Consider the following 17652-nt stretch of genomic DNA (forward strand, 5'->3'; position numbering starts at 1 on the left):
CCCAGCCTACACATACACACCTGCTCTACTGGCAGCCTGTGAAAATACTCAGGTACTGGTGGCTTCCAAAAATACCTGCAGATTTGAAAAGGCTGAAATTCAAAAAATTTCTTTGTTCTTTTAATAAATACTCTTAGCACACTGACCCTGAACCCGACTGCATGAGACATAAAAGACTACTATAGCAAAACACTGGTTTCATTTAGAGTTTATCATGAAATTAGTCTGAAAAAAAATCTGAGAGTAATCTGAAAGTTTCTACTTTTGTTTTCTCTAACTAGGATAACAGACATCAGCTGTGTCCAGAATTACTTGGTGTTATTAAAAACCAGAGTGAGGCTGTACCATAATTACTTCACATTCTCTGAGGTAATGCGGCCATACAGGCTCCAGCCTGCAGAAACCAACTGCCCCAGGAAGCTTAAGTAGAAGGGAATTTTGCTGTGATTTATTCATTGTAGCAAAATAACAAAAGCCTATGAAACAGCAGAGGTATGGACCAATTTATTAAAAAAAAACCCCTTTAGCAGCTGCTCCTTCACTGCCCTCTCCATGGCTTGGTGCTACTGTTTCCAAGCCCACAGAGCTGATGGAGAGGGCAGTGCCAAAGGCTTTGTCAGAACTTCAGAACGTAATGTTTTGTTTTTTTAGAATGAATTCTATTGCAAAAAGTAAAAAAAAATAAAATAAAATAAAATGTAACTTTCCCTTAGGTTTCTGAAACCTGGTGTGAGATTCACAGAGGAGCGAGGTTCAATTCCCTTTTAAAACCCTATGCCGGGGCAGAGCGTGCCGGATGCTACCTCAGGCGGCCGTCGGGTTTGACGGGTCCCAGCTCGGACTTGGGGTCGGGGCTGAGGGAGCTCCAGGCTGTCTGGGCACAGCCCTGCAAGACGGGGCAGGCCGTGGCCCCCACGCTGCAGACGTCCACGGCCGACCAGACACTGCTGACCAGAGAGTCCACCCAGGCGTCCAGGCGGGCGCCCACCAGCCCCGCGTTGCGCTTGGCTTGGTCAACACGGGCTGCGCTGACGGGGATGTTCAGGACGGGATTCAGGCCCTGGAAGCTCTGCTCCATGTAGGCGTTCTTTGGAGGCCCGCTGTGAAGCTTGATGGCTTCCTCTGGAAAGGCAGAATAAACCCCAAAATTAGTGCATTAAAAAAAAACAAACCACTGCTAAGCATCTAAGGGGACGGTAAACAAAATTGTTGGGGAAGATGAATCAGGGAAACCTTATAAATATGATTGCTTAGCAAAAGGTTCTGAAAATATGAAACCTGTAATCGAAATAGAAAGGAAAGCTTACTTTGAGTTGTAGGATACCAAGTGTTAGTTACTATATAACTTGAAGACAATAGCCTGGCCAGCTAAAGGAGAATCCCTGTTGATTGAACAATACCTTTCTGCTGGCTAAGGGATCCAAAGGTCAATGTAGCAAAACAGAAAAGTCTAAAGGGTAGTTTTTAGAGTTTAAAATATAACACAGTATAGTAATGTAATAGTTCTTATAGGCTGTATGTAGATTCTATAGGATTTTGTGTCTTGTATTGGTTGGTCACTGTAAATTAGAATATTCATCACAAGAGGAGATATAATGGATTGTAACAATACATTATACTCTTCTCTGGCTCTCTTGCTTGCTCTCTTCCCCCCTACTCTTAGCTCTCTCTTCCCTCTACTCTCACTCTCTCACTCTGGCTTTTTTCCCTGCTCTCTTACCTCTGCTCTCTGACCCCTGCCACCTTGCTCTCTCACTCCCTTCTCTCATAGCTCTTACCCTCTTGCTTTTTCTCCCTCTCTCTTTGGGACTTCCCTTCAGCCGAGGCTGGTGGCTGAAGGCAAAGCACTTTCTACCCACGACACTTGCAATAAAACCACGTGTTCTAGAATATCTCAGGTCAGCAGAGTCCCTCGTCCCTGTAAGCTCCTACACAAAATGACTGAGGTTTAGGGGTGAGCTGTAGCCCATTTCCCACACGTTGCATCCACACTGGGTTGTGCTCAGCTTTGGCACTCCTCATGCTCAGTGCTACGGGTTCTGCTCACTGTGATTCTCATCCTGCAAGTGCTGCCTTATCAGGCAAAGCTCTGACCCTGAAAACAGAGTTACCCTAATTATCAACACGCACAACCAGCATCCCCAGAGCTGCAGGACATCCAGGACTGGCTGCACCTCAAAATGAGGAAACAGTTCAAGGACACCTGGTGCAAGAAGTTTGCCAATCCCTGTCAGACATCCAAGTGCTATCATTGATTTGTCTAGGAGAAAGAGCCAAGATCTCAGCCTGTTTTATCGTGGTGGTTTTTTTTTCCCCCCTAAACAGATGAACCTTGCCCTGCTGTGGAAAAGTCACAACATTTGTTAGCTCTATCTGCCTACAAAACCCAGGTGGTGCCATTTGTGGCACTCAAAGGACAACACCATGGTCTTGGACAGACCAGACCCACAATGAAACACTTGTAGCCCCAACATAATTCCTGGAAGTGCTCAAGCCTCACTGGGGAAGTATTCCCTCATGACAGCTATATTTTCAAACTCCTGTGCTGAACAGTAGATCACAAATATTCCGTAATGACACTTTGCATTGTGGTTGCTTTCCTTACCTTTCTATCTCAGCAAAATAAAAGTACAATACCCCAAATCTGCAATATTGCAGTAAAAATCAGTATCAGGCTGTGACAATCCTTTCAGGGACCTAAACTGGAGACTGTGGGTCAGGCTGCCCCTGTCAAAGGTTGGCTGATTTCTGAGAGTCTGAGTGCACTGAGCTGCTGCTTATAAAATCAGGATGGGACCCTCCAAAAACGTTCACTGAGTGCCTATTGGGAGCAAATTTCCAACCATTTCTTTCCACTCTCAGCTGCCTTCCCCAGCATCCTCACTCTGGCAGCACAGAGGATATGTTTAGCTCTGCCAACAGACACACTGTCTAGAAGAGAAAATGGGCCCATTCAGGCTGCTCCAGGCGAGGAAAGCCACCGCGCTCCGTGAGCGTCAGAGGCCAGGAATTACATATTCACGGCTACAATTCCTTCCACATGGCCCTGCTGCTCGTGCTGCAGCCTGACACTGAGCCCTTTCTTCCATGCAGAGGACAGTATCTCAGGTGCTGGAAATAAATCCATGTATTTATTTAGAGGGGGAAAAGGGACGTTTAATTGGAGCTTTGCTGTTACATTTGCAAAGTCTTTAATGTCAAATACCGTGCAAGTCCGTTATTCAAATCCCCAATTAAAGTGGTTCAGCATGTGCCCATCACCATTACACATCATTTAACTGTTCCTGCTTTTATCTAAACCCCTCTTTTTATTTTAAATGGTAGATACCCACAGTAACCTGTAGTCAAAATGAGTTCAATCTGTGCATATGTGTCAGGAATGTGCTCTGCCAGAGCACTGCATTTTAAGAGACAGAACAAATACGCACGATTAAATTTCCTCCTTTGGAAGCAATTAAATATGGAAGACTGTTTGTCAACATATTAATTAAATAGAAACATTCTGAGTAAAAATTCTCAAATAAATAAGAGTTGGCATTACTAGCAGGATCATCTGATTGAAACAGGCAATTCAGAGAGCTTGTTGAATCAAAGCCTGTTGTGCATGTGTTTGGTGCATGGAACAAGAGAGATCTTTATTCAGACAAGAAACAGGATGAAATGGAACTTGCTGTTCTCTCTGGCTCAGCCTCTTACATGTCCCAGGCCTCAGGACTTGGTGGATTATCAGGACTGGAAAGGATGAAACCTGCAGAAACTGCAGGGCAGTGCTGGGCAAAGCAGCAGAGATTGTGTTCAGGGCTACCACTGCCCACAGTAAAAGGTGCTGCTCCAGTCAAGACCCATGGAGAACCCTGACCTGGTACCAGTGGGGACTGCCTGCTCCACAGTGAACAGCACCCCAAGTTAGATGTCAGCAAGTCCTAGAACGGAAAAGCTGGGTAACAGCAATCTGAGTGCAGAACCTCATGTACTCATCAACAGGAAATGCTGAGGACTGGACCCAGAATCCTCTCCTGGAGCCTCCAAATTTTTGTTAAACAGTTCATAGCAGAAAGCAGAGAGGATGCTGCTCATCTGAGCAATGGCAGATGGGCTGTTCCTCTTTGCAGTAAAGGAAAAATGACAGAGAATCATGACTCCATAATTTACTGAGCTGGTACAAAAGAGAGACAGTGAGGCTCCCAAGCCCTGACATGCTCTAAAAAAAGGAGGCTGGAGCTCCTGGGTGTGCTCTTGAAGCACTGACACTTCAGTCAAGTGTCATGAGGAAGAGCTCATGAAAAAATAATGAAGAAGGTAAGGCTTGTCTCTAAATGTTTAGACATTTAAATCTGTATGGTTAGCACAAACACCTCAAAGTTAGCTGAATTGCAGACATTAAGCCAGACTTTTTTTGCCAGCCCGTTAACTTCAGGAGGATGTCTATCAATGCAAAGTATATTCTTCTGCCTTGAAAATATAACTTTAAAAAACTTTGTTATTTTTGACCCCTATTTTTATTTGCTCTTCACTCACATGTGAGGACACATTTCTCAACTGACTCTTCTTGGTCTAACTTCTTTGGATTAAACACACAGCCTATAGCTAGCCACACAGGCTGGGATTTCAGCATTTTTGTGTGGGTTTGTTCATCATTTTGCAGAAAAAGCAAATTAGTTTAGACAGAGAGTGGGCTAAGGAATGAAAAATGCGGTTACCTTGGTATACATTAAGGCGCTAGACCTGTGAGTTTTTTAAAGCAACACAGAACGTACAGCTTCATTTCTTTACTTGAATTGTGTTAAAACCCTCTGGCAAAGAGGTAATTTTTTATTGACATTTTGTTTGTTTTCTCTTGCAGCAAACAAGACAGTGCTGCATTTGCTCATTGTGGAGCTAATCGACTCCTTGTCAGCTGGATCTGAACTAAATTTCAAAGCAAATCCCTGTCTTCAGGGTTTTTGTCGGGATGATGATTCCAGGGCATGTCTGCTCTTCTGCAGTCATGCGCCTGCCTGCTGCTATTGCTGCGTTCATCAAGAATATGTCATGTTACCTCTGGTTCATTTAAAGAAATCACAGCAGTTCTGACACAAGTTGCCACCCACTTTATAATCCCTATAGATGCAATTAGAATTGATTGAGCCACTGCAAACAACCAAGGGCAAAACAAAGGTTTCCCAGTATCCGCTAATTGAGATGATCTATAAATATGGATTAGGTCAAAAGGCTGTTGAGGTGCCTGAGTGCACCGGCCATGTCTGCTAATGCTGTCAGCCCTTGAAAGGGGTGGCTGCAGTTTGGGGGCATAGGGACCAGGAACTGGTATTTCAGGCTCCATGGGAGCAGCAAAGATCAGCAGCCCCACGTCCAGGACATGCCATCAAACTGGGAACAGAGTGGGAAAGGTCTCTCTTAAAGCAAAAAAGGAGGTTGCTTTTTCTCAATTCTCTCCTTGCTTGAAGGAGGAATGGCTTTTAATGTATTCATTTATTTACAATCATCTTGAGGTTTTGGGGCTTTTTCTGCCCCAGCAGTGAACCTGCTACTGGCTCACAAGAACCTATTTGGCTTTAATGGAACAGGTACTATCCATTAAACGGATGACAACTCATTATCGGCACTCCAGCTGGGAGAGCGCTGGGGAAACTTTGCTGTGAATATAAACTCAAATTTAAAAATGAAATTGCTTTGGCTTTTTCTCTTCCCCTCACTGTGACCCTGGGAGTTGATCACACTTGGCCTTTAAAGAGCAGGGAAGGGGGGAAAGTGAGATGATGGGGATGCAGAGACAACCTCTACTGAGTTTGCTGTTTTCTTAGGACCTGAAGTCTGCTGGCTAGCTTGGATTACAGTCTGTGAGCTGCTGGGTGAATGCTCTGAATGACACCTGTTGTTTGCTTCTGCCTCTGCTGTCCCTTCAGAGGGGAGCTGGAAGTCTGGCCTTGAGCCTCCAAGTACTCAAACTGTGGTTTGCCTAAAGCTGCCAGAGAAAGTCCCCCATTCCTGTATGATCTGCCAGTGATCTTACATGGTTCTGCTCCCTGTTTTGTCTTCTCCACATCCCATTCCCTCTTTGTCTTGGCACAATTATTCCAAGAGCATCCTGCTGGTCCTTGGCAGCCCTCCTGTATCTTTACAACAAGCATGGAGTATTTGGCTTTGACACACTCAACCATATGGTGAGAATCTTAAAACTGTTGTTTAGAAGAAAAAAAGGGAATCTGCCTGTGCAGGAGGTAGAGGCAAGGAGATTCTGGTGGAGAAAATGAACCTAATTTCTCCAAATGATTTATCAGAAATGCACCTAATTCCCTTTTCTTTTCACTATTACTTTCTCCAACCAGGCAAATACTTGCAGCCACTCTTGAGCCAGAATATCTGCTGAAGGCAGAGCTGATCAGTGGCACAACTCAAAGCAGAGAAAACAGACACAGATTTGGATGACTGGAGGGGGAAAAGGAGCAGGAAGGAATAAGTAACATTAGATTATAGACTCTCCACTGAAATAGCTTAGGGAGCCACATTTACAGTGGCAATATCCCAAACAGTATCCTTAGTAATTCTATGTAAGATCTGATCTTTCACAGATTAAGGTTTTGAAAAGGTCAATGAATCTGTGTTTTTAAAACCATTTACATGCTATCAGTTATTCACATTGGACACAGCATCAAAGAAAACACTCACTCTTGATTTCCCGTTATGCTTTTACTTGCATGCACAGAATTTAGGCCAAAATTAATAAATAGATGGAAATAGAAAAATGAATAAATGAGTGGCATATGCTGTTTTTATAAACTGTTAAACAGAACATCTTTGCTGGCAGCTGTCCCATGATTATTTTTTTATTTTGAATGCAATTATGAATTCTGAGAGTCACGATACAAGAATGAACATGTTTTACTTTGATTATTCAAAAGAAGAGCCAGTGGCTCCTTTTATGATGCTGGGAAACCAAAACAACTTTTCCTTGTTGTGCTCTGGGCTGAAGTGATGTGCAGATAAGCAATGATTTAGGAAATACAGGGATTGTGGTCATGCCCATGTTCTCAGGATACAAGATGTTAGTGTCTGCTCCCAGTTTTGTGTAAATGCTTTTTAGAATGGCAAAAAGCAAATTGCACACAAGATCACGGAGAAATTTTTATCTATATTTTTTTGTCTGTAACTTTGTGGACTCCACTTTCTACATCTGGATGAGACAGAGAGGGCAAAATCATTATTGAGGAAATGACATGCAAAGTGCTATGAAATGTATCAGTCCAGGGCAATCTTTCTGACAAGTGTTGCTTTTTCATCAGGGCAGGGGAGGGCAGGGTGGGGGTTGGTGGTGAGGGAGGATGGTTGGAAAAAGGAAAATTTTAAAGAAATCCCTAGTAAAACATATTCCCCTCTTCTACCGACAACTCCTGGCTAAGTCTGATGTATTTTAGTTTTATTTTCAATTTTAAAACACGAAAATAATACTATTTCTTCATTTTAGAAGATTTTTGGCACTTTGCTGTATTGTTTACAGTAACAGAATTCATTCTTTTAGAAGGTCTTTTAGTAGTTCTTATTCTTCTGTCATACTCTCAATATGCTCTTATTTGGCAGAGAAGAACGTATTTAAAGAATAAAGTGGTGACAAACAGACACAAAAAGCTGGAAATCAAAGATAAATGATGGTTGCCTGCACAGAGCACAAGTGTCACTGAGACAGAAAGCCTTAAAAAACAAACAAGAATTTGCATTGTAAATACAATTCTAACTACAGTGCAGTGTCACTACCTGCCCCTGCAATTAACTTTCTTCTCTACCTGCATGCCTCAGTCATCTACAGATTACACATCACGTCATCAGTAACAAATCACTCACTCCTGAGACTTTCTTCCTAGACAATATTGTTCCCAAGCTTTATATTTCATTCCCATAGTAGATTCTAGTTGCCATACAAATGAAGAGGCTTTTTAACAAAAAATGTGAGCCCACTGTATCAATGGGCAATACATGGTAACTACCCAATTTCAGTGGAATTATTCCCGAGTCAGAGTTTGGACCAAAGGGAGTTTTGCCTTTACACCATAAACTGTGGGCTTAGTTTTGAAATCTGACACATGTTTACCTGCCCATGGGGTTCTCACATTGTAGGGAAAAGCAGCAAGGTTGCTGGCTACATGCCATGGTTTCCATCCAATTTATGCCTTAAATGTTAAATTACCAAAGAAAACGAAATTCATTAATTTCCAGTAGACAAGGTAGTAGCAGCTGCATTCAGGTCCAGGCTGCCTCAAACTTGAAAATGTATCCCTTCTACACATGGCGTCTGTTCCCAATTTATCATTGCCTATTAGCTATTAACAGCAGTGGGTTGGAGGTGGTTTAGTTTCTGCTTAAGAAACGATGCCACCAAATGTTAGCAGCAGAAATCAGTAAGTTCACTCTTGTGCTGGAAATGTGTGGAATCAGACTCCTGTTGAGTGAGATAAGGGCTGCATTAGCTCTCAGCAGTTGTCTGCTGGTGTTTGCATTACAGAAGCAGCACGTAGCATGTTATTCTGGAAGGTAAATGCCTGACTCAGTTTATTTGCTGCCTTGTCAGGAAGAAGAACTTCTGAAAACTTAATAGGATCATTCATGTATCTAGGAAATTTAAGATGTCTAAAGTTATGAATATTAATACTGGGCAGATGGAAACACTTGAGCACTTTAAGAAGAATGGTAAAGCTATTCAGAGCAACAAGCTTGTTTTGATCTTACTGAATAAAAAACCAGGTGTGGCTGTAAAATGTTCCCTCTTCTCCCAGCACAGTGTCCTGGGACTGGCTGCAGACCCAAGCATTTGGATGATGCCTGTGCCATGCAAACATGGGAGCCTGCAGAGCCTGGCAGCCCCAGAATGGCCTCTGTATTTGGATGGCTCAGGGCTGCTGTGGCAAGGAAAAAAAACAGCTTCTTTCTAAAAACTGTCAGTGTGGGTCTGGTCCCAGGACTGTATTTGTAGATATTTCTGTAACACAGCTGCTTGGCAAGTACTGAGCAGGTTTTGGCAGGTATCAGGTGTAAGTGAATGCCTGGACCTGACAATATGTCAGGTGAGCTCTGGCCTAGGGTAATTTTGTCTAATCCAGCATTTTGTACGTTAATGCTTTTATTGTTAAACACACAGGCTTTGTCAAGAGAACAGTTTAAACACATGTAAATCTCTAAGAGGAAACATGAATGAAAAGCAGCACAGAAAGGTCAATTTTTCTTTCCATTTCTAAATGATGGCTTTTATGATAGCTGTTAGATTATTGAGAGTCTAAAGTTCTCTGGATTCTGAACTGTGCATAATTTAAAGATATAAACAGTCTTTTGTTCAAAGTGGTTGTGCTTTACTGACTAAATACAGACACTTCCACTTAGTGCAAAATTTCTTCTGACTTAGTATCTATAAAATCCCTTTCTTTAATCCTTTTCCAATATAGTCCTACTTCATTTTTACAAGCAGCATTTACAGTGAATACAGACAAAATAACTATATTATTCCTGCAGCAAATAATAAAACTTACCTTGTTTGATTGGCTGCTGATTTGAGAAGGTGAGAGGAGTAACGAGGAATTTGGTTTCAGCTACCTGCACCCAGTGGTGCAGAATTTTTATTGTCCAGACACCAGGTCGCAGGGGCAAATTCAGAGGTGGTTTGTAGTGAGTAAACTCGGCACTGGATTCAATAAGAATATCATATGTTGCTGCAATCACATTAATGGGATCCACCCAAATGACAGTCACGGTGACATTGGGGCCTTTCCCCCATTTCTGCATCCCAACTGGCTCATCTGTTGGCCCAAGGAGTCCTCCAAAATTCCGGAAAAGCCTTTCCTTGGCGTCCCACTCAGTGCCAATCTGAAATTACACAACACAGTGCTGGTAGCATCATCTCTGCGAGCACCTGGGACCTTTATGGTAAATAAGGGCTCTCAAGAGACACAAATCATATTTCTTTAATCACATGAATTATACATACATATAAAAGCAACATGAGCCAAGATCATAACGTGTACACAAATGGTGAGGCAAGCAAGATGGCTTGCTTTCTTGTTCCCTCTTTGGTTGATAAAAATGTTTTCTTTATCTTAAGAGTGACACAACAGGTTATAGCAGCTCTCTCTTCATAGAAGCAGTCAACAAGGGACCAAACCTAGTGGCTGGACACAGCCTATGCACAGAAAAGAAAAAAGTGACCCATCATCTCCTGGGCCATGAAAATGTATTACACACTTGAGAGACAGACCCTGCAGTAGAGACCTGCTCAGCTGCTGCTAAGAGCTGGGAAGACACTTCAGCTGCTGACTTTAGGACAAGTCAGAGTCCTTTACTACAATCCACCCATAAGATGCTGTCCCCTTGCACTCCTTTCCTGCCTCATGTGGGAATTTATTTCTTGTAAACTCTTATTGTCATAATAGTGGCATTGCTTTTCATTTATTCACTAACAGTAAACCAGCTGATTCACAATCTAGAGTAAATATTTAATTGACCTTTCTTTTTCCTAGCAGCTTTCATGTTCCATATAAAGCGCTCTTTATATGAATTTCAATGGTTCACCCATAACTTGGGGAATGACACAAACTTCCAAGATGTTGCCACTAACACTTGTGCACTATTGAAAACAGCATCTCTGACCAGACAGCATGGAAATGGAAAAACTGGCTTTCTTAAGTCAATGGGAAGAGTTCAGTATCCCAGCACTAAAGCCAGCATGTTTATGAGGCTGAGCACTATTGAACCTTTCCATCCATTGTCCTGTGACTACAGGACTGAGGGCTGCACTTCTGCTTTTGGAGGCAGTTCTGGTATGAAACCATCAAAGTCCTTCTGGTCTTCTTTTGCCCTGACCCCCAAACAGTGCAGATGACCAAAGAGTTGATTCATTCCTTCTGTAGAAAGCCTCTGTGTGTGACCTCTGGAGACCCATGCACACACAGGCAGATCCCCACTTTCAAAATACATGCGGATATTGCAGATTTTCCCCACACAGAGCTGTCCTTGCCCCTAAGCTTCACCTCACAAGGACATGGTCAGAACCTGCTTTCCTGAAAGCATAAGAAATAATTGTAGCTCATTTGCTTCAGAGATCTTTCTTCTAGATTTCATTTCACTTCATGAGAATAAGTGATTCCAATATAATGCCTAAATCCCCCCAAATCCTCAAAACATAATAATTACCTGACGCCTATTACCTGTACTGGAAACTGTCCAGTTTCCTCTAAATAATTCCCTGTGGTTGGCAGACAAATTACAGGAGAACTGCAAGCAAAAAGCTACAAGGTCAGTAAAATAAAACCCTACCATCCTAAATCCATCTGTCATCACACGAATTCCTCCTACTGGGCTATGACACTGCAGAGTATGAGACAAAATGAGCCTTGCACTACTCTGCAATCAACACAGCATTTCTGGTATTTCAGAGGTATTTCACCCAGCACACCAGCTAATCAAACCAGACAGCATAGCCCAGATATCAGACCCAAGCACTGAATGCCTCAAGGAGCTGTCAGTGTGTGCTCTCCTGACAAGACTGACTGAGTATGTATGGAAATAAGCTGAGAAAGAAAATTTCCTTACCAGACCTTATTATCTACTCTGCCAACCTTCACTGAGATGTGGCCATATCACACCTACCAGTGCCCAAGGGACCTGGAAATAATAAAGTCACAACATGTGAAACAAACTTACACCCTCCTGGGCAAAGAAAAGTCTGTAAGGAAGCTCTTTCCACCATTGCAGAAAACTTACTTCATCCTCAAAAATTAAACAGTCACTCCTGACATCCAACTATTTCCTCTCTCTTTAGTTTCTCATCCCTGAGAAAATAAATCAGAAAGTTACAGTGTCCTTGCTCCAACCTCCAGGTGACACTGCTCCATGCCAGGCTGCACAAAAGATGTTGAGATGTGTTCACATGCACAAAGGTTTACCAGACTGCTCTGTGGGAGAGCTAAGGCTGCTTTTGGAGAAAAATTGTAACACAATTGTTGTCTGGTTGTTAAGCTTTGTGCAGGTGTGGCATTGGGCTCCCTAAAGCAAACCAAAAGTTACACCCAAAGGGTAGGGGAAGGAGGGAGGGAAGGGAGGAGGGAAGGACAGACACTCCCAGATCCCTGTGTGCCCCAGGGCCAGGGCTCACACCAAGGCTCCACAGGGACCTCAGGGAGGGAAAGGCAGGGAGCTGAACACTCTGTTCATGGGATCTGCCCTTTATGTCTGATTTCCAACTGAGGACATACTTTCCCATGCTGCACAGCCTGCAGTACCAGCTGCTTTTAGAAGCAGAGTATTTTATAGGGAATTTTACTTAAAGCACTGGTTAGAGGTTTATAACCCTTGAACTTTACACAGCTGAGTTCTCAGTACTGAGATATGTGATTTTACAGGGCAAGAGATACTACAGCCCTATAATAAGTTTCACAGCTCTTTAAAACATTGGGAGTAGGCTTTCACTTTCAAATAGAATACACCAAGTATGGGGTGGAATCAAGCAGTAATGAATATCTGATAAATTATGAAGGGATGTGGCACAGAAATGGACATTTTCCACATCATTATTTTAATCACCTTTATTTTGGGCTTCAAAAGCAAGCACTGTGCATGGGGTATGCTTGGAAGGCTGGAAATCTCTCATTGGCTCAAAACTTCTATTTCTATCTCTGTTCCAACCCAAGATAAAATTTTCCCAAGACAAATTACACCCTGATTATGGGTTCGTGTCTCATTGCTCACCACAAACAGGACCATTAGGTTCACACAATGAACACTAATTGCCTGCCACCTAGTTTATTTTATTCTCTGTGATGAATGACAAGTCTTAACAAGACCAGAAACTTAGCATTCAACTGATAGACGGTGAGCTGAGACTTTCAGTTCTGTGCAGCAAATCAATCCCCTGCCCTCCACGGAGAAATTGCCTGAACCCAGGCTGGCAGGACACATAGTGTGTGCATTGTGCATGAGCCAGTTTTAGGAGGTGTGGGAGCTCCATGCTTGGAAATCATCTCTCTTGGATTTCCTGTAAGTTTATTTTATTTGACTCAGCCCGTAGGAGCCATGTGCCACCAAAATGCTGTCATTAACTCCCCCCCAGCTGTGGGGCAGCCCAGCTGGCTGATGGCTCCCCACTTGTCCTTCCAGGCTGTGGGGTGAAATCTGCTCCTCAGAAGTGAAGTCTGAGAGGAGCAGAGGGCAGGAAGCAGGGGCTGGAGAGATCCCATCATCTCTGCTGCAATCTCAGTTGTGCACCAGGGTCACAAATACACTCGGGAGCACATTCAATGCAGCATATTTGTGTGCTCTTCCTGCTGGCCCCAGTCCTGCGAGCTGGGAGAGAGGAGAAAGTTCCCAGCTAAAATAGCCCCATTCAGTTTTAAATTCCTGCCAGATCATGGGGTGAAAGGTGTTGAAGAACAAGCAGCTCTGTGTCCCAGTAAGCATAAATCTTAATTTTATTTTCTGTGAACACTGATGCTTCCATCTTAGCTAAACTGCTAAGTTTGTTTTCCACATGCTGGACCTTGACAAAGCAGTGGCATTTTAATAAGCAGTAGCAGATCAGAGCTTTCCAGTCACACTGAAGCTGAAGAAGTTAATGCTGGATTTATAGCAGGGTAACTGAGAGAATTATTTGGCTCTGAGGCAGAGATCCTTGCAGGCCAAGGGAAGGCAGAAAGTTTAAAAAAATAATAAAAAATTAAATTATTGCTTTGTATCTCCTGGTCTTTTAAAATATGAATCATTTATGAAAGGAGAGGACAATTAAAGAGGCTAGGTGAGGAAAACATAATGAAAATAAGTAAGCAGCCACCAAAACCCTTTTTGTTTGGTTTCAAATAGAAGAAAATGTTTCCTTATGCTCAAAAAAGCTCACCGGTGATTAAATTCTTAAAAGTAGTAAATAAGCAGCAGAAATACTCCTACAAATCACAAGAATTGGAGCTTGTATGAACATTTATCATTGCATGAAATGGCAGGCCTACCATCCGACACATTGACAAATGAAACACACTTTCCATCCATCTCTTTAATAGCACATTAGTGTCATGGATTTGCCATGCACACCAAAACACTGAATCCCACCTAGGCATTTCTTAATTGCCCAAGAAGATGGTAATTTATGGACTTAGCCATAATGACTGGAACACATTTCTTCAATCAATTTTATACCTTAATTGAAATTTGCGGCTTAACAAGAAAAATCATGAAATTAACTGCTCAGACAGTTGTATCTTTAAAACAGAACACAGATGTCAGGTCCTATTAATGGTCAACTTTCCTCATATATTTTAGGTAGATTTTTTTATACTCTATGACAGACACTGGGACAAATTTCTAGAAAAATAACAGGATTTGTGGGAAATCTCAGCCACTGCTGTGATAATTTTCTCTTTCATGTTACAACATCAATATTCTGCTCACAGGTGGTATCAGTACCTGACTACCACTAATTTTACGAGGTTTTTTCAGCGTACTCTTGAGAGACACATTTAAACATGTCACCATTTACATCTGGAATTGCAGAAAAATGGCATTTTTCCCCAGGAGCCTTTCACAGCACTTGCAACAAACATGGTGCAAAACTTGTAGATTACTTTTAAATTACTGATAAAAGTTTTGTTTTTAAAACAGAAGGGAGTGAGGACAGGCAGATTAATGCAAGAAATAAGTGTTGACCACAGATCTGAACTGGCAGTGATATCTCCTTCTGTGATGAGCATGTACACTATGCTAGAAAGCCACTCTCACCTCAAATTTACATGGAAATACAGTTTCAAAAGTCTGCTGGTTTAGTGTTCCCTCTCGTGATGCCAGAGGTGCGCATGGGTGGCTATGAACACTCACCTCTGAGAACTGCAGCCTCCCAAAATCACTCGGTGGACTTGCGATCTTGAAGACTTTCTTGGGCATCACCCACGTTTCCAACGTTTCCAGTTTGCTGACGGCCAGATTGGTGGCGTGGTGCCTGATCAGAAAGCCTTGGAAACGGTCAGCAAGGAAGTAAAGGTGGATGGAAACTGGATGGCCCATGGGGTAGTATCTGTAAAACACCACATGCTCATCAGTTACTCAAGAGAGACATGAAATCTCCATTTACTTGGAGCTAGTGGCTTAAGTAGCATTCATTTCAACTAGAAAATGCACCACTGTACATTGAGAGATTTCAAATATGTTCATGACTCATTATCAAATATTCTTAGACTGTTCCAATTACCCTGAAATGTAAAAATATGTTACTAAGAATATAGGCTCATTAATTCCATATCCACAGCTCGAAGCTCTTTAGGAAGTCCTTCTGTGTGCCAGAGCGCTCCTCTTCCTCACCACCTCCCCTGGCAGAAAGTGGCACCCAGAGACACACACAGACTGTTAGGGTGCAGCACTGTTTGCTTGGATAAACTGTGGGATAAAGGATGCCCCGGGATTGAAACCCTTGAAAAAGGGTCAAACAACTGGGCAAAACCAGTCACTGAGAGATCTGGAAGCCTTCAGTTGCAGTTGAGATGTAAAGACATTGTAGTCACAGCTTCAAATAATTAAAATTTATGGCTGATTGTCTGCTATAGCATCAGGAACATCTGTAACAATGTTTGGGTACATATGGATGCATAAATAATTAAAAACATGTTATTCATAGCTCAGAAATCAAATATTTTGCTACTTTACAGCAAAATTAAGTTGACATTAACTGCAAAACAAATTAAACCAACCAGCATCACACCTCACCAGTAAGTCAGCTAAGCCTGACTCCTCAGGCTTGTTACCACAATTAAAGGATGAGCAATAAGGATGAGCACCAAGGAGGACTTTCCATTGCACAAGGGCAGCAACAGCCAGAAGGAACTCTCTAGAGCTGGAGAAATCAACATAAGAAGACAGGGAACCAACAGAGCCAGCACTGATGAACCAAGCAAAAACACTGTGAAGCTACACAGCCAACGCCAGCAACAATCTGACTTCTGTTCTGAGTACTAAGACCTCCTGTTTTATATGTGTGCAGCAGCAAATATTTACAATATCCTTGAAATAGTCTGAGTAAATTGCCTCCTGGCAGCAGAGAGTAAAAAGGGCTAGAGATGGAAGAAATGAATGAAATCTCAATCACACATTAACGCTGCTCCCACGGAAGATGGTGACACTCAACCTCCTCTGGTACCCGAGCAGTCTGCGGGGGGCACGGCTTTCTGAGTCTGTGGGCTGGTCCTCCTTAGGAAAGTGTTATAAACATCTCCTGGCCTGCTGTGGGTGGCACCATGGGCCTGACTCCAAGGGGGATCCAAGGCAGGAGCCGCTTTCCTGGCAGCCTGAGCTAGGGTGCTGAGTGCAGGATCAGCCAGCCTGGGGAACACTGTTGAAGTGCTCAGCCCAAATCCATCCTTCCATTACTGCATTAGAGACAAGCAAATTCACGAGAGGGAAAGAGGAAAGGTATAGGTGCAAACACACAGAAGGACAGCACAGTATCAAAAGAGAAGAGATGTGAATCATAAACCTGCAGATCATCCATCTTTCTCTGATCTGAATGCTGACTCACAGTGTCTGGAGGGGGCTCCGGTAGGTATGAAAACGAAGCCTCTGCTCTGTATCACTGTTTGCAATTCCTCCCTGCACTGTTTCATGAGGCTCCAGCCCGCTATAAAGCAGCTATGCTTTATCCTGGAGACAGCTGCAGTCATGGTATTCCTATCTATAATCTGAGCAAGCTTGAAAAGCACCTTGAGTTCCTGTGCAATGGAAAGTTCCTCAGAAATGAAAGTGATAATTGATATAGATCAGCATCAGAACACTGGCAAAAGGAGTGAGAACAAAAGTAATTTTCAAATTATTTCAGTACTGGTTATCCATAGTCCCCATCCTCTTTGCTGGCTTCACTCTGCAGGACAAATGACCCAGGATTTCCTTAGGTCTGCCTTTATTTCACATAAGGAAGGCATACTAGTAGCGATTATTTCTATCTAATTGTTATTGATCTTTTATTGCTTTGCACTGGTAACCTTCACTGACAAAACTCTAATAGGAATCCGGAGCACTTATTGCCATATCTTTCTAAATGGGACATTGCTCAGCACTTCCATGACTAATTTAGGAAGGTCAAGGCACATTTGGTTCCCTCTCAAGAACACAAGAGGGGCAACGTCCATCCATCAAAGCACATGGAGTGTTTGCTGACTTAGGCTCTGTGTATTTTCTATTAGGATAAAAAAGGGCAGGCTCCAGAAATACATTGTGAGGAAGGAATTAAACAATGGTAAAGTAAGACTTAAAAAGATGAACCCCCTCTGCTTTGAATCTAAACAGCTTCAGATGTGTTTTCAGGTAGCAAACATGTACCATGAAGAGAGCCTTGTGTGTGGAGGTCTAACTTCAGGAACTCGTCCTTCAAATCCATTTTAGACTGAATTTTTCTTAGCCAGGCTTATTAAAAAAAAAAAAAAAAAAGGAATGTAGAATGTGAAAAAGGAATGCAGAATACAGGGGGAATTACCTTTTAAAGAATAAGGACTTTTATTTGAGACAAATATATCTATATATAGATATATAAACACTTACATATATTTTATGTATTTGATGCTAACAGATCTTACCAGTTGCAGCACTTTTGGCACAGAGAGCTGCACCAAGCAGGCAAACTGAGCCAAGCAAGCTCTCTGTACTCCT

The 17652-nt window shown here is 42.5% G+C and overlaps 1 protein-coding gene across 1 annotated transcript in view; it reads right to left on the reverse strand.

Moving 5' to 3' along the window:
- Nucleotides 1-226: 226 nt before the first annotated feature.
- Nucleotides 227-17652, reverse strand: part of XYLT1 (xylosyltransferase 1) — a gene marked incomplete at its 5' end in the record, with an annotated part of 174410 nt that continues 156984 nt past the window's right edge. Inside the window, 3 exons of the mRNA XM_083872725.1 lie at nucleotides 227-1122; nucleotides 9516-9849; nucleotides 14839-15034. Of these exons, the coding sequence (XP_083728851.1) occupies nucleotides 800-1122; nucleotides 9516-9849; nucleotides 14839-15034 (853 nt within the window). The 3' untranslated portion in view covers nucleotides 227-799. The remainder of the gene's footprint in view (nucleotides 1123-9515; nucleotides 9850-14838; nucleotides 15035-17652) is intronic.

This window comes from Zosterops lateralis (genome assembly GCF_965231275.1).
Source record: "Zosterops lateralis genome assembly, chromosome: 15".
NCBI lineage: Eukaryota > Metazoa > Chordata > Aves > Passeriformes > Zosteropidae > Zosterops > Zosterops lateralis.